We start from the raw sequence: 22,602 nt of genomic DNA, 5'->3' as shown, positions 1-22,602 counted from the left end.
AAATCATACTGTTGATTTCAACAGTGCCTGTGATACATTTGAATAGTTGTGTTTGGTGTAATTGTTATGTAGTTCTTCTGTGAAACATTGAAGTAAAATGGCTGAATTTACTACTACTTAAAATTTGCTCGTCTTACACCTGTATATTGGATTTTTACAAATGCGTTCCATTATTAGCCACAGTAATTCTTTTCAAAAGTAATTTCTTTAAATATTTTAAGGTAAGGCTAAGTTGTTCTGTCACATCTGATTATTTTATGAAAAATATTTTCCTTGTTTCTGGATTTGCTTATTGCAATTCAATGTTGTTAACTTGTTTTAATGAAGTGGTAGTTACTGATTATCCATCAGACCAAATGTAAGTAATTGTACATAACGAAAGGTTACTGTAATCTGTTATATAAGGTGATTTTTTTTTTCCCCTGAGATATTAGCAAGTGGTAAAGGAAAAGATTGTGTTAAACATTAAATAATGGAGTGTAGTGTTCTTACATTTTAAAAATACAAGATGACTCAGGATAATCTGTTTGTTTATAAAATAGAATGTATAAACATAAATATTCTATTAACATTTTTTTGCCTGTGGATAGATTCAGCACCAGTGGTACATGTTGCCCAAGCAAAACCATGAAGCCCTTCTCTTGGCATTCATTTGCTAAGGTCTTTTGTAGTTGCTTCTATTGCAGTCCTTGTCCTAGTGGCTTTCACTAGAATTTCTGTATTTTAGTAGGATTTTTAGATCGGCAGATGTATATTAAAACTGTGAGAATCTTTTATTTTCTGATCACATGAATCTGTTGTTACCAGGCAGCATGATGTGCTGGTTTTTTTTCCTGAACTGATTATTATGCTTTTTCTGTACAGAAAAGATACTGGGGTGTTAGGGCATGCACTTCTTAAACCTTAGAAACTGTTCCACTTTCTCTTGAGATTTCCTCACTCTAAGCCACCCTTTCACTTTAACATCAAGTCGTTTAAGGTCACTCTGGATACATCAACCTCTGCTGTCTGCTAGTATTAATCCTGTTTGTATTCAATATGATATTTCATAGCATTTCTCATGTGCCAATTAGTGCTTGTGTGGAACATGAAGGTAGAAGTAAATGTATTTGTTTACATGTTGGAAGGGTACATAATACACTTTTACTTGTGTGGAAAGGTAGGTATAATTGTGTGGTTTTGTGTATACTTCTAAAATTGCTGCTTCATTTTGAAAGAAGTGCAGAATATATTAGTCCAATCAGCTCCTTTTATTATATTCCTTTCCACAACGATCACTTGCTGTTCTACTTGCTTTTTATAGTAACCAAGAATATTCTGTGCAAAATCAATTTCTGTCAATGTAAAGAACTTTAAACTTAAAAGCAACCTCAGTTACGGTGGTTCTTATGCCTCCTGGCATAAAGACTGTACACTTTGTATATACATTTGGATTTGAGAATTCGTGTTTTCCTTGTAACTCAGTGCTTCTCTGTGATTCTTCTGAGTTTATGCTATGAAGAGGGAAAGCTGAAGTTATCTACTAGTCCTCAAATAGCTTTTGCTGGAAGTTTCTCCAATCTCAGACTTGCAGAAACATGTCTGAGGTCAGTTATGCCTGGATTTTCATAGCAGCTGCGTGGCTGATGCTGTAATAGCCCCTTCAGTCTCTGCCTCAGTCCTTCCCTGACTAACATGAGGATGATTTAACAGTGCAGTTGTATCTAATCTGAAGATTTAAATGTGTAACTGATTTTAGGATAAAGTGTCTTGAAACACAAATGGAGAATGTGTGGGGTTGGGGGCAGGGTCTTAATTTTTTGGTTTCTTTGAACTGTTTTGTGGGGGTAATCCTTCCTTACTGGATGATGAACTGAGCATAATTAAAATAGGCTCTTGCTGATACCTCCCTGAAAAGAATGAAAGTTTCTGTTTTGTTGTTGTGTGCAAAATTTCCTTCATCTGTTTGGCTTTTGAAACATTAAAGTCACGTAGACGTGTCCACTTCTCTTAGCAGCTTTACTTATGCGTGAGGTGGTTTTGTGAGATTCTCACAGCCTAGTCTTCTGGACACACAGGAGTTGAAATGGCTTCAATAATTTTGAATAAAATATGTAAAGCTGTTCTCTAGTAAATATAGTAAGCTGTATTGGTTGTGTTAAAAGTGGTTTTACAAGAATACAAAACTTCTATAATCTTTGCTAGCAATTTTCCTATCAGTATTTTCAATAACTTTCTATATGTTGTTCTTGCATGCCTGTGGTGTAATCTAGGAAGATACAAATTTTTTGACAAAAATGGAAGTAATCTCACCTTGTTCCTGTAGGCCAGCTGTTGAGGTGACGGAGTCCTCAACATAGGGTTAATTACTGCTTAAGATCTGTGAAATAGCAAATTTATGCCTAACACCAATCTTTATTATAAAGACCGTAGAAGTAATGAAAGAAATTCTGCTTAGAGAGTTGTTCAGCTTTTGTTGTTGTTGTGTGCTTCCTCCTTTTCAAAAGCTTTTTTGTCACTTCTCTCTGCCCTGTAGTTTTGTGCTACATTGTATTAATTCTGCTTCCCTTTCAGTTCCTTTAAATTTTACATATTTGTTCCTCAAGCAGACTTATTCTAGTTATATTAATTTTTCATAGCAAAATGGAAAAACTGTGGGGACCCAGTTGTGCTGCTGAAAGGGAAACCAGTTTTACCTCAGCAGAACTGTTTTCTTTGTGAAAAATTTAAGATTAGGAACTCATGCGAAACTGAGTAATTTGCACCCATCAGTGTAAAATCTGAGTGGTTTCCTGTTGCGTTGAATTACAAAACTGGTATTTGTCTCACATAATTTCTGTTTGCAGTTGCTCCTGGAGGAAAAAAATGTTGTATGGAGTATTTTGGTACTTTTTCTGGGTCAGAGGGTTGATTAGAGGTGACCACGGCGCACTCAAGCTTGTGTTTAGGTGGTGTACTTGCTCAAAAAATATATGCGCTGTTACTGAAAGAGCCTGTTTCACTTCCCCTGAGTGGACATGGAAGTTCAGATCTGTTCAGCAAAGGATCTGGGAACAGGGACAGTGGTCAGTTATAGCAGTAGTCACTTCCCCAGTCCAAATCACTGGTTGCCTACATGAACTCCCATGGTACTGGAAAAGCAGGTGGCAAGTAAGCCCTCCCAGGTGGGTTGTGTGTCAGGATCATTTCCTTCAGTGGGAATGATCTCTTACAAGGCCATAAATTCATTATGGCATGGCAGCATGGGAATTTTATTTTTTACCTCTGCACTGCCCAGCTTTAGAGACTGTGTCCAGGTTGTCAAAAGTAGTGAAAATTATACTGAAGGCAAAGGTGGTAAAATCAATTTGTCTTTGCCTGCATCTCGTATCCCAATTTGAAGAGTTTCACAGAAGTTCTGAAAAAGATTTTTCATCTTAAACAGCACAATGCTGAATCTATTTATAAACTCCCTTGTGATCTTCTACCTCAAATTTTAATTTAGATAAATAAATGTAACTTCTCCTTCACTGTAAGGAAGGTGTAGAAGTTAGAGGAGATTCTTCTTGGTCTGTTCCTCCTGTAGATGGTTTGTCCGTTTGTTGGGCCAAATCTGAAGTTCAGCAGCCAGAAGCTTGGGGAGCAGCACAGCTTCACTATTAATAATATTAATAGCAAACTATCCTATTGATAAATTAACTTCTCTGCTTGTTGTAGTATGCAAATTGCTATGCAGAATTGTGCAAACACCCACAGAAACATTTCCTAATAGTTGTTTGGATATGTATATGGCTTCCAGCATACAAAGCAGTTGAGGGGATCAGTTTGCCTTCTGCAACCAAGAATTCTTTTCATAGCGTTCCCGTTGTGATTCTCAGATGGACTGTCGTGTACTTTGTTGTAAGCAGTGCAAGTCTGATTTTGTTTTGAATATGTCAGTCTTTCTGTCAGTTGTTAGCTTTAGCGGATGGGGACACAGGTTGTAAACAAAGTGTGAGAGAGAATTCTTCTATGTATAATATGTCAAAGAGTTATTTACATTTGCAAACTGCCTTCTGCACAGGCAAGCTAACTTCAGTTTGACTTGCATAGAACAACTAAACTAGAGCATTTCAAAAGTGCTGTCTTGGATACTTTTGCTAGCAAGACTTAAGCCAAAATAACAAGTAAAGGTGGGCATTACTGGTATATTTTTACTCCAGCTCTGAGTTGATTACTGTCAGGCATGGACAGAAGGTCTCCTTTTCTCTCAATGTTTATTTTACAAGGAATCCTGGTTTTAATAGTAAAATGTATGGGGTTAGAGAAAGGCTTATGTCTTCTAACCTTGGTCTTTTATTTTTCTGAAGGCTGTTGGGATTATTCTTGGAGAAGAACAGAAATAATATTTTCATCAGGCAGTATTCACAAAAACTGTAAGAATTACCCGTCATGTGGACAGTCCTCATATTTTTAGGCTTGCTGAAAAGCTACTTGGGATAGGAGAGTTAGGGGAAGGAGGAGGCAAGACTGCCAACTGGGTATTTATGAATCAGCCCTAAATTCCTTGTATTGTGATGGAGAGACTTTCCATACACAATTCAGAGGACCTTATAGTAACTATTTTAAAGTTAAACTGTGAGGTAAGCCCTGCTTTTCTTACTTGTGAAAAGAAAGTAAGTTGTGTATGTGGAGAGGAGTTGTTATGCTGTGTGGTGTTCCTCACTTGAACAGGGAATTCTGAAATCGAAGCATAGATGATAAAATTAGCAACAGTGCCAGGAAAGTTGAACAAACAAATGACTAGGAGCTGGAAGAAATCATTAATGTCCAGGAAATAAGTGGCTGATAGAGATAAGAGGCTGATAAAAAGTTCAGTTGCTAAGCACAAATTAAGATTTTCTATTAGTGGTTGATATCATGGGACATCTAATTATTTGGCACCTGGATGAGGTAACAGGTAAAAAATAAATGTATGCTGTATGTTTTCAAAAAGTGTTAATCGTAGGCAAGGACTGTTACTCTTTTGGTCAGAATGCAATGACTTTCTGAACAAGTACATGAGTATAGACCATGAGCAGGCTTTCCTTTCGGTTTGGCACAAAGACCATGATTCTTGTTCCTGGTGGCATGCAGGGTACTCTGATCCTTAAACCCAGTTTTTAAACTGGGTTTAAACAGACAAATCATGTCTGTTAAGCTTTTTTTAAAAGTAATTGTAAAGGAGTTAAAAGGATATTTTAAGAGATTCTTCTGCTTGAGCTTTACTGTTTAAATACTAGAAGCAACTTCATAATGACTGTAATGCACCATACATTTGGGGTTTATAATCCCCTTGGCATTTAATTGTGCTGATGTCTTCCATTATATTGTGCTGGTCTTTCTGAAAGGAAAGATAAAAGGTAAATGTCAGCAACGCATTAATTTCCTAATACGTGGCATGCTGTGGAGAAAGCCTGTCTAGTGGTTAAAGCTTGGCCCATTAGTTAAAACACAAGTTAAAAACCAAATTAGACCTTCTGGATTGCTTAATACAGTGTTCTCTAACAAGGGATGTGACTCAAAAGCCTGCCCTCAGACTGTCAGTAGAAGCATGAGTGTTCAGTAGCTTCGTTCCTGTTGGCTAATTGTTTGCCAGGTGAGTCATTAGGGTATTTTTTGTTGTCAGATCTGAGTCCTCATCAAGCTGGATTTGAGTGCTACCGAGCTAGTTTATTTGCCTTGTTTGTGGAGTGCAGTTTATTTCAGGATGCTTTCTTATTTGAAGTGTTTCGAGCAATGTGACTTCCACTTTGGAAGAACTCTGAATATTTGAATGGTTTAGATAAGAAAACAGAATTGAAATGTTATGTTAATAGATAAGCAAGTCTTCCAGGCTGTATTAATATGAGAGGAAAAATTATTGCTACTGCATGCTTAAATGTTGGGATTATCCTTCTAGACCGAAATTGGTTTTGGTGAATCTCATCTTATTGTGTGCGTTTGAGTATGTGTGTCTCACCATTACTGCTTCCTACGTTAGTCCTGTCTTCCAGTGCTGAATGGCCGAATCTTGTAAAAGATTGTATTTGAAAGCTTGCAGAAATATTATCCTCCGTGTGTTCAACTACTGAATGTTGCTTGAGGCTCATGTTGAAATTTTTTCCAGTTCAAATGAAAGCTTAGATATTTGTAGAAGGTCAATCTAATACATCAAATAAATTCCATTTAAACCTCAGAAAGAATCTTATCAGCAAATTCTACTGCTTTGTTTTCTCGGTGGTCCCGTTAAGTAAGAATTAGGTAAATTTAATGTTGGCATCAGTATTTGCAGTTCATTCAGCAGTCTGACACATTTCTGCTGCAGATAATTCTGTTGAAAATTACTTCATTTTCTTAAGCTTTGGTTTGATTGTATGTGGGCTAATGCATCTTGTAATGTATTAGGGTTAAGTCATTTACAGTCATATAAAAATAGCTTATTGAAATTAATATATTGTTTTCCATTGTATTTTGATGTCTCATGCTGACACATATAACATATTCCTTAACTTTCCTGTCAGTCATGTTTATAACTACTGTACTAGTGTACACCAATCTAATCAAGCACGGGGAGCTGGAGTACCTCCTTCTAAATCGAAAAAGGGCCAGACACCTGGAGGTGCTCAGTTTGTTGGCTTGGAATTGTACAAACGGCTAAAAGAATTTCTGAAGAACTACTTGACAAATCTCCTTAAGGTAAGATGGGACAGTAGATCAATCCCCATTTGTAGTAGTAACATGTGCTGGGTTGGAAAAATCTTGCATCAGCAAACCTAGAGCTGTATGCAGCCACTGGAAGTAAACTGAATGATCTTGAAATTTGCTTTTGTCTCCATTAGCCATTAGAATGTTTTGTAGGCTTTACCTCAGGCATAGACCAGTTGCTAAGTGTTCTTGTGAGCTCCTTTCCCTCTTCAAGCCAAAACAGCATTTCTGTGTGTTACAGAAGTATTGTTACATGCCCTCTTCAGCTGTCCTGTATCTTGAACAAGAATAGTTAGACTTTCTGATCAACTGACGAGCATATTAGTAATGCTGAAAAAATGGTTGCTTGTAATGTTGAAAATGCCTGATGGTAGCCATTAATTTAATATAATAAATAAAATACTAATAGAGCTGGAGCTTTTTAAGAGAATGGTTCCTAGTTATTTTTGGAAAGGAACTGTGCTTTTAACTTTGGGGATTTTAGTTTTGAGCGATAATAAAATAATTCTTGGTGTCCTATCAAGTCTACTGTGTAACTAATTTATGAAGCTGCATAAAGGTGTCTGAGGTCTTATCTGGAATGCACTCCTGGTTTTACTCCCTTGTCCATTCAGGCTGTAGTGGTCCAGTTTGGAAAGCTACTTGAAGTTCCATGTGTTACAACTTAATCTTCTTTTTTCCTGTAACAAGCAAATATGATGTCATACCCATTCCCAAGAATACAGGGTTCTATTTACTACGTGACAGGCTCTTAGAGAAGACCCCAACCGTTGCTCACTTGTTTCAGCTCCCCAAGTAGCAGCAGTGGGAGTGGGTGGTATATTTTATGGAGATTGTCATGTTGAATGCATTACCATTGCACTGGCATGTCTTACCTAGCTCAGTCCTCGGTGTTGCTGTTTATAACGTGGTCCCCTCTTGCTCTCTCCCACAAGAGGGACAAGAGTGTCTTCTGGAGCTTTGTCTATGCTGTGCATTTTTTTTAACCGGCATTTTTAATTTCTAAATCTCATACTGGCCTTGTGCTTTAGTAATGTATAAGTAAAAGTATGCACTACGTTTCCTATAAATACATTGCATGCTGTAGATTTATTACACAGTCAATTTATACACCCTTCTATATCTCGGTTCTACCTTAAAATTGCCCAACAGTACTGGCAAACTGTTGTTATTTCAGGATGGTGAAGATTTGATGGATGAGAGTGTGCTGAAATTCTACACTCAACAGTGGGAAGATTATAGGTTTTCAAGCAAAGTATTGAATGGGATATGTGCCTACCTCAATCGACATTGGGTTCGTCGTGAGTGTGATGAAGGTCGTAAAGGAATATATGAAATTTATTCAGTAAGTAGCTTTTTGAAGTGAGTGATTTATCCATTCCATCTGTCATGTTTGCATTATCATCCTGCAGATTGCTCCTTGAAACTTGTAGTAAGTTCACAGAAGTTTTGAAGAAGTGGGCAAAGTGGAAATCTCCCCCCTTTTCATACTCCCGCCCCAGTATATTTGTAAAAATTCCCTGGGTCTAAGCCTGTGAGATGTTCAATCTGCCTTGTATGTATTGGTACTACCAGTATTAAGACCGTCGAGGGTTGTCTGTTTCTGAGTATTTGCTGCTTATACTTTTATCTCTGTGCGTCAGCGTGGCCTTGTCATTCCACTTAAAATTCAGTCAAGTGTTTCAAATATAGAATGGAGAAGTAAATTGCATTTTTTTCTGTTGACTTCAATACATCTCTACAAATTTTTTAGCATCCAAGCTGCTAAGTTTCAGTCAACATTTGGTTTGTAATACAAGTTATTTTGATACAGTTCTGAAACATTGATACGTGATCTTGATGATTTTTTTGTAATGTAAAGTAATATAAACACAGGAAGAACACAGCAGAAGTTCTGCATCTCAGATAACTAAAAGTACTTTTTTATTTTTTATAAAGGATAATTATTGTCCTTGCTGGTGAAGCACTAGGAAAGTGATGTGTTATTTCACCACTTCACTAAAATAACTTTGCATATGGTAGAAAAACAGTTGGTATTCTTATTTCCCTCCCTCTTAACTTCACTAGCCTAATGCTAAGGGACTGTCAGCCTGAAAATCGCCAACAGAAAAAGCTGTGTGTTGGCAGAGTAACTTGCAAGGTTTTTTAGTTTTCAGAGTTGTCAGTGGATCACTGTCAGAAAAGGGGACGTCTTAGAGTTAATAATAAAGCAAATGGTAATTTTATTGTGAAACAGTCTTGTTGCATGAGAAATGTGTGCCAAAATATAATCATTAAAAACGTTCTGATTATTTAGCATACTGTATTAGCTTTCCTTAAGGAGTTATCATGCATGTATGTATACAAATATTTTCTTTACTCCATCTTTCCTCTCCCTTCCTTTGCTCCTAGCTTGCCTTGGTGACCTGGAGAGACTGCTTATTCAGGCCATTAAATAAGCAGGTATATATTTATATATATAAGTTATAACTATAGTTTTATTTTATACGGTTAATTTTATATATTGTTAGTAACTGTTCCAAGGAGAATTTGGAGAATGGGGGCAAGGGGGCAGAGCCAGAAAATAAAAGGGAGCCTTCTGCTTCTCCTTTGTGATGTTAAAAAGATAAATATGTGGGGGAAATGGGCCTTTCTTTGCATGGTTGAACCTTGATACCAAGACTGTTCTGTTATTTCTTTGCTGGGAGGACCCTTGGCTTTTTTAAAAAATAAGACAAGCCCTCTAGCTTTTTTTTTTTCTTAAATGAAGTAACAACTTCGGCTGTTTCCAAGCCATGCAGGAGAACAAGCTGATGCTCATGTCTTAAGGCTTGAGAGTCAAGACTGTGTGAGGCCTGGGATTTTGGTCTCTTCTAATGTTACTGTGATTCTTTAAATTTACACTGATGCCTGGGAGATTCAGGTCAACCAAATATTTTTAATTAGTGAATTGGCACAATATAAAGCAAGACATTCCATCACAACAAAGTATATTTATGTATGTTGATTTCACTTTTATTTACGAGTACTTCATGGTGAAAAGACTGTATTATATTATGAAAGTATTAACTAGATTTCAGTTTAGAGGAACAGTAGTTGCAACACATTATTTATCAGCATAAGCCAATCAGTTTCTTTGTGTAAAGTACACGTGGTTAGTTCAGCACTTACTGCAAAGTTTTCTTGTGTTTTGGGTATAAAACAGAAGTTTGGTTTAGAAGGTGCTTTTTGAAATTAAAAAAAAATATTAAAAAAAGACCAAGCACTTTCACACCCTTTTACAGATCACCACTAATTGGACTGTAATTACGTTGTAGAACTTAAAGGTGTAGCATAGTCTGTGATGTCTGGAATTTTATATGTTCAGGTGTCCTTAAATTTTGTTCTCAAGGGGTTTGACTTGTCTCAAATATAGGAATACACTCCTGATGAAATACTGTGCTTGACCTACCTACCAGCTGCTTTCTCTGTGCTTGACTAACTTTTAATCTCTGTTTTCTAAGGTAACAAATGCTGTGTTGAAATTGATTGAAAAGGAAAGAAATGGTGAAACTATCAATACAAGGCTGATCAGTGGAGTTGTACAATCTTATGGTAAATGAGATTTAAGGTTTTATTACTCTCTTTAAAATAAACAAATATATATGCCCTTTCAGAGCCCAGAAGTAGCATCTGACCTCCTTGTCCAGTCAAAATAAGTGCAGTTATATATTGTTTAACTTCACGTTTATAGAGACAGTTGACACAATTACAGCTGATTATATCATATTTGTAAAGCTTGAAAGCACAACTGATAGGCAAGAGTGTTCATTGTTTACAAATCAGTTATTTAGGAGCTAAATCTGAAAGGCAGGAGGCATAGCAGTTTACAAAGTGAAGTGGGATTGTTTTTTTCCCATTTGCATGAAATTGAGAGTTTTGCCATGCACGTTAATGACCAGTTTCATTAATAGAAAACCATATATGCATATAATCTGGAACTCTAAGAGGAGAAAATGGAAGGGGAATTCAAACTAGCTTTTAAGATAGTGAAGTTTTCCAAATCCTATCATCCATTTAGTAATGTATCAAAAGGTGCAGTTTACATGAGTAATGTCTCATGCTGCTTATTTTTTAAATGCAAAATAAACGTATACTTTTAAAAGCCTTAAAGTGCAGTGCTAATACTGTGCCAATTGATTACCTCCGTGTAAGTTAGAAGGAGGGTACCTGTTTATTTGCAAGAGACCACTTCATAAAAGACAATTTTGTCATTGCTTGCTCTTTCCTTTGTAGTGGAGCTGGGGCTGAATGAAGATGATGCATTTGCAAAAGGACCTACACTAACTGTCTATAAAGAATCCTTTGAATCTCAGTTTCTTGCTGACACAGAGAGATTTTATACACGTGAAAGTACTGAATTTTTACAACAGAACCCAGTCACAGAATACATGAAGAAGGTAAGTTATTAAATAAGATTTGTGATTATTTTCTGGATAGCTGTATTTTTAGAGATAAAGTGATATAAATTCTTGGCTTTTATTATCAGTTTCTTAAAATGATGATTATTTTACAGAAACAGTTAGCTCTTTTTCCCTGTGGTGATTTGCTTCTATGTTTATCTGGTCTGAAGTTTGTCTCTTTAGTGTATTTCAGTAAGTACAATGACAGTTTGAAACTTTCTTAATGGGCAAAACAGAAGAAAATGTTAAAAGAAATTCAGATTTTGTTAGACTTCAAGACACCGAAATAGTCATTCTGCTTTAGACCTACAAGTTTACTGTTCCTACACAATGTGTTGGCACATTTACTGGAATCTTTTCCTGAGCAAACTAGCCAAGGAAGTAGATCGTTAATTAGCTTTGATTATCTCAGAATATTTTAATGTAATGAGCCCTACACAATCCTTCTGATCAACAGAGGCCAGATTTAAATTCTTAGATAGTCTCTGATTTGGGGGATCCCAGAAAGGGCAATTAAGAGCAAGCTGGATAATCATTTAGTATTCCTACCCTGGTTATTGGGTCAGTCTCACTGAATGTGAAATAGATAGCTCATCGTGCATCTTGGACAGGTGGTGCTGAGAAAAATATATAAAGGAGGTTTCCTCACTTTCTGCTTTGCTGCTTGTTTTTTCCCTTTCAGTTTAATTTTTTTAAAAACAGCTTTTTGAGTATGTAGTATGCAGATACACATCCCTCCCTGCAGTATCTTTGTGTTTCGTTTGTGTAACTTGCCACAGAACACATCCTGTCTGATTCTTGGCATTAAAGTCAATTATTTACCTCCCCAAAAAAGAGGGGAAAGTCCTAGAAATAACACAGCAAAACGAATCCTCCTTTTTAGTGCATTGGGATGGTTACCCAGTAGTTCCTAGACCTACCTATGTTTGATTTTTCTGTTGTTGTTGAATTCATTATTTTTGCCACTTCCTGTTCAATTTCTTGTCTTTGCTTTCATCCTAAAATATAAAAACAGAGTAAGGGAATTTCAGTCATTTGTAACCTGAATGACTGGCTCATTTAGGCTTCCTTGGTACAGGACAGTAAAAAGCTGTCTGAAGGTCACTGCTATTCCAAGAATTTAGAAATTAGTGGCAAGTAGAAAGAACGTAGTAGCGCCACAAACAATCTTCAAGACTTCAAAAATCCACGAAAGAGCGACTCACTTTGCTTGAAGCTGATGTTGTTGAAGCTGAAAACACATACAAAATTAGCAGAAGGCAGGGGAAATCTTTAGCAAGAAAGTGCGTAGCCTTAAGCCTCTGTTCAAATTAATATACTAGAGATGTATAGAAGCTATCTGGGCTGTCTTGACATCTCCTTACAGAAAACGTGCATACATTGAAAGCAAACCGAACAAGAAACGGATTTCGTTACTCCTTTCCTGGGATTTAACTGATGAAACTGAAAAAGATGTGTATTAGACTCTACAGTAAATATGATCAGAGCTTGCAAAATGATACAGACTTAAGGGATGTGCCCTAACAGAAAAGGGAAACTTATGTGCTGAAGCTGGAACAAATTGTCTGATCTTTCTAGTCTGCATGTTCTGCTGGAGAGATCAAGAGGGGTCGTGCAGGTTTTCAGAACTATCAATTTAAAATTCACGTAGGTTTGTATTTCAGTTTTATCTTCATTATGGATAAAGAATTCGTAACATCTTTACTTAAACATGACAAGGCAGTTTTGTAAAGTAATTATTTTTTTCAGTTTGGGTATTGTAATCTTGCATGCCACTTAAATGCCTGGAAAGGAGTAGTACTCCCCATAATTATTACTCAGGGGTTGCTAGAATTAGGGTTCTTTTCTGTTATGAAACACCTTAAATGAGACTGATGTGAAAAGCTGCAAGTTGTCTAGCAGTCACACAGCATACTAGTGATAAGAAGGTCTTACAAGTCATCTGTTAGAATTATGAACTACAAAGAAAGTAATCTGCTATTAGTACGCCTGCTTGACTTTCTTGCTGAAGTGCTGTGCATCGAGTTCTAATTGGGGATAAATAGCATTGCAAAATAAAACCAAAAAAAGCCCTGTTGGAGTACCTTAGTGAACACCAGCATAACATCATGATATAGTAGAATTCTGGTTGTTTCTTGTAGAATGCTCAAGGAAATCTTAATTAGAATATGTGTATGTAGTTATACAGGCAGACTTACTGAATTTAGAACGATTGTGAATTTTTCTTCTTGGGCCAGAACTCATGAGTAAAGCTGGTATGGCCTGATGTGCTGTAGGGAAAAATGTCAGCATTTCTGAAGACTGTCCCTTGAAGTAAAGTCTCAAACTGAACTTTTGATCTTTGACCAAAGATACTGCTGTGTGAACTAATTATTTTTCCCTTGTTTCTGAAATTTGACTTTAAAAGGAAAACAGAACTATAAGAACACAAAAAGTGAGAGAGTATAAGCAAATTTGAAATCAGAGTGAATGTTAATTTTCATAAGTGAGCTACAAGTGAGAGTTGACTGTTAACATTAAAAGTGAAGGTCTAATGATATTTTAAGAAGCATCATTAGAAGTGGCAGAATTTCCTGAACTACAGAAATACAGAATTGGTTAAATGTAAGATAATTAGTCCTACTAGTCTGATCCCAGTTTCCAGCGTTCATCGGAAAGATTTGCTGCTATTTTCTGTCATTAAGGAAGTTGATTGTTAGTTCTTACTGGTAAGTAACGGGCAAGTACTCTGAAGCATGAGCTTATATCCCTTCACAAACTGTAGATTTTTCTTTCCCATATTTCCACCTGTACTGGTTTAACTGTAGGAGACAGTAATCCAGGACCATTTCACAAGAGCTAAGTGCAAAATTATTGCAGAAAAGAATGAAGCTGACAGTGGCAGAGATTATTTAAAGCCATCTGTGTATGATGCAGTGTACTTGCAGTGAAATTGTTCTTTTTTTGGTGTTGTTGTTGTCCATAATATGATCTTAGTTGATATTCTAAAATATTGGGAAAATGCATTAACTTTATTTCTTGGTGATATTATTAATTTAAATAATTTGGACTGGTAGGGATAAAGTTCATATATCCCCTTAGTAATGTGCTGCAATTACAGATGGCTTGTAAAGTGAATCTTTAACACTTACGCAAACAAAATAGAGGTAATTGTTATATAAACAGCTTCAGTTTTACATTTTGGAATAAGTACTGTTTCTCAAGTGACATTTAGAATTTTGGTTTGTCAGGAAGATACGCATATGTAGGATTTCATATGCCAAATTAAATGCTAGTATAATTTAAATGACTGTAGATTATGGGAAGCTTTTCTGTGTAAGAATGTAGATAAGAACATTCAAATAAATTTGTCGTGGGCATACTCTTAAATTGTAGTTTTCTGCCTTTTAGTTCTGTGGAGGCATGAAACATATTTGTGTTTGTCTTAAACAAAACTACCTCTGTAGCTGGAGAGCTTGCTGATGCTAAAACTGCCAGCATCTCATGTCAGCAGCTTCCTCTTTTTCTGACAGCAGATTTCCATCTGTAAACTTCTTATTCAGAAGCAACAGGAAGACAATCTTGCTGTGATTCTCCCCCTCATTTAAACATTATATAATATTATCATCAACATAAACATTGATTCTATCTGTATATTATGATTCCCAGAAAAATAACTGCTTAAGTAGGCAGACCATAACATCACATTAATGAACGGTTTGATTGTTGTTGTTTTCTAGGTGAATTTACTAAATAGTCATGTGCTTTCTGCTGTTGGATTTCTGTTCTGCCTTCCATACAGGTTTCATGTTTATTATTCTGTTCTGTAGGCTGAAGCTCGCCTTCTTGAGGAACAGCGTAGAGTTCAGGTATATCTCCATGAAAGCACACAAGATGAGTTAGCACGAAAATGTGAGCAAGTACTTATTGAAAAACATCTGGAGATATTTCATACAGAGTTTCAGAATTTGTTGGATGCTGACAAAAATGAAGGTAAGGAGATTCAAACATTAGTTTTAGGCTTAGAGCTCCTCCCTGATGACTTGTGAATTCTGGTGATAGCTAAATGTGATTTAGTCAGGAATTAGATTGAAAGAAGATAGACACTAAACTGATTGACAAGCAGCTTTTGATTAAATTGGATATTGGGTATTGCCTCAAGAAGCCTATTCTAATCCCAAATATTAAGGCAAAACAGCACTAATTTTGATTTCTCTTAACATGGCTGGAAGAGCTTCAAGAGCACTTGAGCCATCCTTCCAGCAGGAGCTGAAGCTTGCACAGGAGAGATGCAAGATGAAAAACAGGCCAGTAGTCTTACCAGCTGTTTCAGTTTAATCCATGGATCTTTCTGAGCCATCAGTGAGAATTTTAAAATCCAAGTTGTCTAGAAGTATGTATAGGAAATGTTAAAAGAGAAATAGAAGCAAACAAGGAGCTTCTAAAATATAGTATATAAAATATGCAAACATATGGAGGACAAGGAAAGCGTGGAAATTATTATTTGATGAGATAATTTTAGCTGTGAAAATAAGAGCCACTAATAGATCAAGTTTATACCTTCATAGAGAACATATCGAATAAAGACTTGAGTTCCTCTAAAATAAGTAAAGATTATCAGAGAGTTTAGGTATCTTTTAAGGAATTGTCAATTGTATTGTTTTCTATGAGTTTCTTCAGGAGGTAATGCTTAGCACAAAATAACAGTCAAAGCTAGGGCTAAGTAATTCCTGTGCATCGTACAGATGATGAGGATGAATGGTGTTTCTGATTTTTCCAGTTGGGGGATTAATTAAATCTATATAGGAATTCAAGGTAGGGCTCTATGTCTGAAATACTGCTCTAAAGAAAGTGACAGAATTTGAGATACTGTGATTAAGTTACTATTGATGATACTGTTTGAGAGTTGTGAATTGCAACAATGACTGTCTCTTGATATATCAACCTTAAAAGAGCAACTATGAATAATTACTGTAATCATCATGTTGATAACTAAGAGATGCTTCAAAATAGAAAAAGGCAATTCAGCATGATTAGTAGATCAGAAGTTACCTGTTTCAAATGTAAACAGAAGACTTTTATCCTGTACTAGTATTTAAGAGTCAATTGTTGTTTATGTTTGTAAACAAATGTATTTACTCTGTAATTGGAAGAGATCTTGATACAGGTGGGTGTTGACTAGTAAAATGACTATAATATCTTCTGACAATAGAAATAGTAATAGCACAAATAAGAAAAGTTTTCTGGACTCAGGAGGCCTTCCCAGGCTTTTCTTTTTTCCTTTATCAAGCTCATGGGTTATGCAAGCCTTTAATACAGTCGCTTACCATAAGTGATGCAATTCTGTAAGTTTGTTGGGGTAAAAAAGGAAGAGTACCAACTTGTGTCTTGGCACTGTCTTGGTATATGTCTTTGGTTTTACTTTCATTTCAGTTATTTCTAAGATTAATTAGGCATTTTTAAATGCCTGATTTTTTTTTTTTCTTCTTTTTCAAAATATTTTCTCTTTGGGCTTCATTTGTGCAAATTACAGTAGTTCCCTGGCCCTTTTTAAGTTTCATGAAATCTCAAGATTAGAAATACTCATTTTGAAAGGTTCTTTGAGAATTCATTCTCTAATCAGTTCACTCACAAATTTGTAATGTACTAAAATAGCCTATTGTAGACTATCCTAAACTTATAATAAAATTTTTCTCTCAATTAAAATCTTTATTGCTTTGCTCTTGAAAGTGCTAGTCTTGAGGTCCTCCCATGTGAAGTATGTTAAGCATGTTGTATTACAGACCACTCCTGCTGGTGTTCTGTAACTCTTTAATCGCATTGTGCAACTAGTTATAAAGGTTGTGGGGCACATTGTCATGTGTTACCTATTCACATCAGTATATTACCTATAGGAAATAATCATGTTTGTTGGGAGCAGTCTGTAATGATTTAGGTGGAGTTACCATGTAAATCTTCCTTGAGGCTTTGTAGCATCTCCTCCATGTTTCACCAAATACAGACCTCCTGATAGACCAACCTGTGAACCCTTATTTGTGGGCAGGTCTAGCAGCAGCTTATTAGATCTATGCATGGTGGTATTTTCCTACCATTTTTCCTAAAATTTCCTAGGTAAAAAAACCAGCATTCTTACGTTGTTATAAAAGCTTAACATCAGAATGCAAATGTGATTTTCAGAGAGAAAAAAAGTTTGCTTTTCAAATCCAAAAGTTTAAGCTTGCCAAAGTTTTAAGGAGTGGAAAGCATTATACGGGAATGGGTCTGAATAGAGGTGTCATCGCTTCAGTACTAAAGGCATCAAGTTCTGTGTGTTGTATTGCACAGTTAGGTAGTGATACAGCTGCTTGATTGCTCTGTTTTAATTTAATCTGATAATCCTCAAGTGGTAATAAATTGCTCATAAGCCCCTCAGAGAATTCCTTACAGAAGAGCTACATGCTGCTGACAACCTTAAGATGGATTCAACAAGGTGAAATATCCTCTTGGTGTACAGTAACTAATTTGGTTGTTTACTGTTTCACTTGAGTGCCTGTTCAAGAGGGCAAGATTACAAGGGTAACTAGTGCATTTGTGTACCTGGTTTATGGCCATATTAAAGCTTGCTTTTTTAATTATTTTTCTGTAAAAAAAGTTCTGTACTCAGAAAGTACAAAGCACCTGCCCTGTTGAAAATGAGTAATAAAATCAAAACCCTCTTCAGTATTAGACTTTCCAAAATTACTAATTGATTTTGATTTCCAAATTTATTTACGAAATTACTAATTGATTTTGGAAAGTCTTGGCTGAAAACTGGTGAGATTTTGATATGAATCTTTAACATATGTGAAATTACATCGAATCTGGTTTTACCTTTTTTAGTTTTGTTTCATGGTAGTGCTTTTTGTTTCCATGAGATGCAGTTACTTCTACTGGTAATCAGCTACTTAAACATTTTTTTAAGAAACATCTTTATTGACAGTGCTTTAGTGGAGCAAATCTGGTTTCTAATGTTTCAGTTTATCTGCTAAGGTCATATCAATACATAACATTTCGCCTTAAATTTCCAACTGTTACCACTGATGCTGCCCCAAGCAGAAGTGTTAATATACAAAAGGCTACAGGTGCTGTTAGATCGCTGAGAACTGTCCTGTTCAGAATAAGATTTAATGGACAGTGGCCAGCTGGCAAATGTTGTGCTCTTAGCACAGCCAGCAGTAACGCTAATGGCAGTCCTAATTCATGGGAACACTTCAAAACTTCATCTAAATAAGAGGGTTTTAACTCCATTTTAAAATCATGGCACCTATTTAAATTTATGAAAACTAGAAATCAGAAGTAAATATATTTCTATAGTCGAAGTAATTTTTTTTTTTTTTTCTTGAGGTTTATGTAGCATTGTGAAGGTAAAACAGATCTTAAATATTAAGAGGTTGTTTTCTCTAACTAGTCCTAGCTTTCCAGGTTAGTGCAAAGTTTTGCTGCACTGTATAATTTTTTGCTGTAGCTTTTTCTGGCTCTTTACAGGAGCAATTGCGCATATGTTTTCATTGATGATGGATGTTTAACTCCTATTGGCAACTTGTAAATGAGAATTTGAAGACATAACCAGTACTAATGGGAGATGCTGGCTTTCCTTTTTTTTTTTTTTTTTTTTCCAGACTTGGGACGCATGTATAACCTTGTATCTCGAATCCAGGATGGCCTTGGAGAGCTGAAAAAACTTTTGGAAACCCACATTCATAATCAGGGTCTAGCTGCAATTGAGAAATGTGGAGAAGCTGCTCTAAATGCAAGTATCCCATCAAAATAAGTCTGTGTGTGGTTGCTGCCAGTTTTACATTAGAGGAGGGTAAATGCTTCCTGATATTTCCAGTTTGCTTATGTTTTCCCTCTCACTGATTTAATTTGTGAGGACTAGGCAATTCCTAGGCAATTCTCAAATGTTGGTAGTAGGCTTAAAACAACAGTCATATCACTGTTACTACTCTTTGAGCTTTTGGTTATGGGTTGCTTTTTGGTGGGTGGTTTGTTTTTTTTTTTTTTGAGGGGAGTGAGGGGTGGTGTTCCTTCTGAGTTTTTGCACTCTGTCAGATATCATGCTGCTTGGAAAGCTGGCTGTGTAAATACAACATCCGACACTTACACCTGAAAGTCCACTATTTCAAGAAGCATTATCTCCAGTAGACTGTATTTTATTTCATCATCTTCTAGACTTCTGACCTGGGTCACTGAGATGGGACTGTATGGAGAAAGTTTCTGTTGGTTTTAATTTTTTGGTGAATGGCTTTATTCAGAAAAGCATGAGAAATGGAAAGGAGGAAGAGGTAACTGAAATGGTTGGTCACAAAATAAGGAGCAGGTCAGATCTTCTGCAACACTGTGGTCATTTAGCCATATAATTGGCTTTCTTGATTTTATCCTATAATTCTGATTTCGGATTTAATTTTGTATTGCTTAGGGTTGAATCTCAGCAACATGAAGTTGTTTAAACCCTTAGCTAACCTTTTTGTCTATAGAACAACATGACATTTTCTAGAAAAAAATAATAGAATGAAACACTGCACACAGCAAAATTAGGATAGGATTATAGATTCTGGTAAAATTTATTTAAAATGGGGTTTAACTTTGATTTTTGACAGAGTTCATTTTAATCTGTTATTGGCCTCAGATATTCTTGAAATAGCTTCATACTATTAATCAGTAAAGCAGTAATCTGTAATGACTACACGGAGAACAGTAAAAACTTTTTAGCACAGATTAAAATGTTTTACATTTGTATAGTGTCTGTTGGTCTCTTCTGTAGTTTTAAGTGTGTAGCTTTTTAGCAGTGTTGATCTTTTATGAATCATGAAAGCAAGTTCAGGAATCTACAGCTTCGTTTGTAGACATCACCTTAGATGTTGAAATTGGATGTGCTCAATGGCTGACACATCCCCCTAGTGGCCATCACTCTTGGGTGGGTTTCTTTGTACTTAGGCCTTGAAAAATTTCCCAGAAAAATGAAAGCTCTTTCTCCAGGAATTAGTTCATCTTTTAGAGAGGGGAAGCCTGAGACTTGTATGTGTTAGTTCTTTTGACTTCACCCATTACAAAACTCTTCCTGATAATGACGCTTTTTCTTGTTTCTTCATCTTTCTCCTTCATTCCTTTTCTTTTCCACACGTTTGTTCTTTTTCATAACAGTATCTCTGGCTGTCTCCCTCGGGAACCATCTTGCCTCTTCTTCCAGTATCCTTCATGCCACTGTTATCACTATTCATCATTGCCTTGTTAGCCCTCTGTCACACTTAGGTAGGACTGATTCTGCCTAAACAGATAATCAGCTGAGCAAATGCTTCTCAGTTTTTCTGTAGTCAGTGGAGAGAAGTAATCATACCAGCTTGACTCATCTGACCTATTTTAGGTGTTTTACTGCAGAATGAGTTGTGCTCTAGACCTCATTAACTGTATTAACGAGACTGCTCTTTAGTCAGAAGATTACTGCTTTTTGTGCCTTTTAGTTTGGTTTGTTTTTTTTTTTTTTTGGAGTCCTTGTAATCAGTAGACACCTTTCCAAATGTACTTCAAGTCCACTTGAATTTCTTGTCTGGGAGGTTCTCAGTAATCTCAGTTCTTTATCTTAAGCATGGCATTAGATCGGTGGTCCACATAGTCTATGTCTGTCTTCAGTGGCAACAGGAAATGTTTTTCAGGATCCTGATCTCTTGCCATTTGTTGCCAGCATCCAGAGCTCTTACAGTAGGAATGTTATGGGAGTACCTCCATGCACAGCCCTTTTAGTTTTTATTTATGGACCTATTGTCCATGAGTTTGTCTAATCTGTTCTTGAACCTGCTGATATTATCTGCTTCCAACAACCTCCTGTGACAGCAAGTTCCAGAAGTCCACTACCTTATATGTAAAGATGTTCTTTATTTTATCGGTCTTAAACTCGTTTCCTATAACTTTCATCAAGTGCCCTGTAGTTATAAAATGTGGCTTTTAGTGATCTTTTCAGTCCTCCTTCTGATTTTGTAAATCTTGGTCATAGGTCCTTTCAAAAGACTTCTAGCCTTTTTAGTCTGTGGTTCAGTAGCTGCCCAGTCTGCCTGGTGTTCTAGTTGCCTTTCACAGTTCCTACTCTGACGCCACTCTGTCTTTATTGACATGCAGAGATCAGTACTTGCACCTAGGACGCAGTCTGTGAGTGCCATAAACTTGATGTTTATTGGCATTTGGCTGCCACTAGGTGTTGAGTGGATAATTTTTAAGAACTGTCAACAATGATTGAGGTCTCTGTACTAAGTTGTACCTATTGGGGATACACTTTACTGCAGAGATTTATTTTGAGGGTTTCTTCTAGAACAGCTGCCATTTTATGGTTGTCCAGCTCTCTCAGGTCTGATTCAAATTAAGCTTCTGTCTCTGAAAATGTCCTTCTTAGGAATGTTTGCAGTGGTTGAGTAAGTGGGTTTGTTTCCTTTTGTGCTATATAATGTGGTACACTCTGCACTCTGGTTGCTGTAAATGAAAGCTTGTGCTAATGTAAATCAGTCCTGGACATAGGACCTAAACTAGTCTGGGTACTATTTCACTTCTAAAAGATTTCTAATACTTTGTAGACTTCCCCCATAAAAATTTGCTTAGGCCAGCGAGTAGCTCCATTTTGGAGGAAGTAGAAAGCAGAAAGTCAATGGGTTGCAAAACCAATCTCTCTTTATTTTACAGGATCCAAAAATGTATGTACAGACAGTGTTGGATGTCCATAAAAAGTACAATGCTTTAGTCATGTCTGCATTCAACAATGATGCCGGCTTTGTGGCTGCACTAGACAAAGTAAGTATATATAGTGGCATAAGGTGAATGCTTTTTTTTCTATTCAGTGTTTTGTCTCCCAAAATTTCACTGTCTTTTGTGATTTATAGGCTTGTGGTCGATTTATAAATAATAATGCAGTGACAAAAATGGCTCAATCATCTAGTAAATCCCCAGAGCTACTGGCACGATACTGTGACTCTTTACTAAAGAAAAGGTACGTCTTCAAAGACAGATTATTATTTCAGGTTGGCTTTTGTTTTAAAAGATTTTAGCATATGAAGTTTTATATTGTGTTTTCAGAAACAGAACTTAACATTTCAGGAAAAACTAATTATACCAAATTTTGAAGACAAAAATTTAAATAGGGCTGTTCCTAAAGATTATATGGAGTTTACGTTTATTTTTTAAAGAAGAGGGGGGTAAATAATAAAAAATCTGCAACCTTTCTTCCTTATAGGAAACTAAGTTCTATTTTTTTTAATAAAACAGAAGGGGTTTTTTGGGGAGGGGGGTGTCCCCCAAATTTGAGTTCTGTTACATGTTGTAAAGAAGAGACGCACATTCCATTTTTTCCATTAAAATTCTTGCTTTCCTCCTGTTGTTTTCTCTATATCTTCTTCCATCTGGGCAGAAATTGAGGAGGACAAAAACTGCTTTCTAATCTCCCATGGTTCGTAATTTAATTAAGGTATTTGGCTTCAAATGATTCAGCAGCTCCTACGCTGAGTTGGTATCAGTTCAGTTCATGCTGGATTGGTGTCAG

General features: G+C 36.2%; 1 protein-coding gene across 3 annotated transcripts in view; it reads left to right on the top strand.

Moving 5' to 3' along the window:
* CUL1 (cullin 1) overlaps positions 1–22,602 on the top strand; it is a 54,458-nt gene that overhangs the window by 20,233 nt on the left and 11,623 nt on the right. For all 3 annotated transcript variants that reach the window (XM_074842865.1, XM_074842876.1, XM_074842884.1), the window contains 9 exons: positions 6,480–6,654; positions 7,841–8,008; positions 9,055–9,105; positions 10,146–10,236; positions 10,918–11,081; positions 14,894–15,056; positions 18,701–18,831; positions 21,750–21,857; positions 21,947–22,053. In XM_074842865.1, the coding sequence (XP_074698966.1) occupies positions 6,480–6,654; positions 7,841–8,008; positions 9,055–9,105; positions 10,146–10,236; positions 10,918–11,081; positions 14,894–15,056; positions 18,701–18,831; positions 21,750–21,857; positions 21,947–22,053 (1,158 nt within the window). The remainder of the gene's footprint in view (positions 1–6,479; positions 6,655–7,840; positions 8,009–9,054; positions 9,106–10,145; positions 10,237–10,917; positions 11,082–14,893; positions 15,057–18,700; positions 18,832–21,749; positions 21,858–21,946; positions 22,054–22,602) is intronic.

Source organism: Strix aluco, chromosome 1, assembly GCF_031877795.1.
Source record: "Strix aluco isolate bStrAlu1 chromosome 1, bStrAlu1.hap1, whole genome shotgun sequence".
Taxonomy (NCBI): domain Eukaryota; kingdom Metazoa; phylum Chordata; class Aves; order Strigiformes; family Strigidae; genus Strix; species Strix aluco.
The sequence above is the reverse complement of the archived record's forward strand: the minus strand, read 5'-3'. Positions and strand labels throughout refer to the sequence as shown.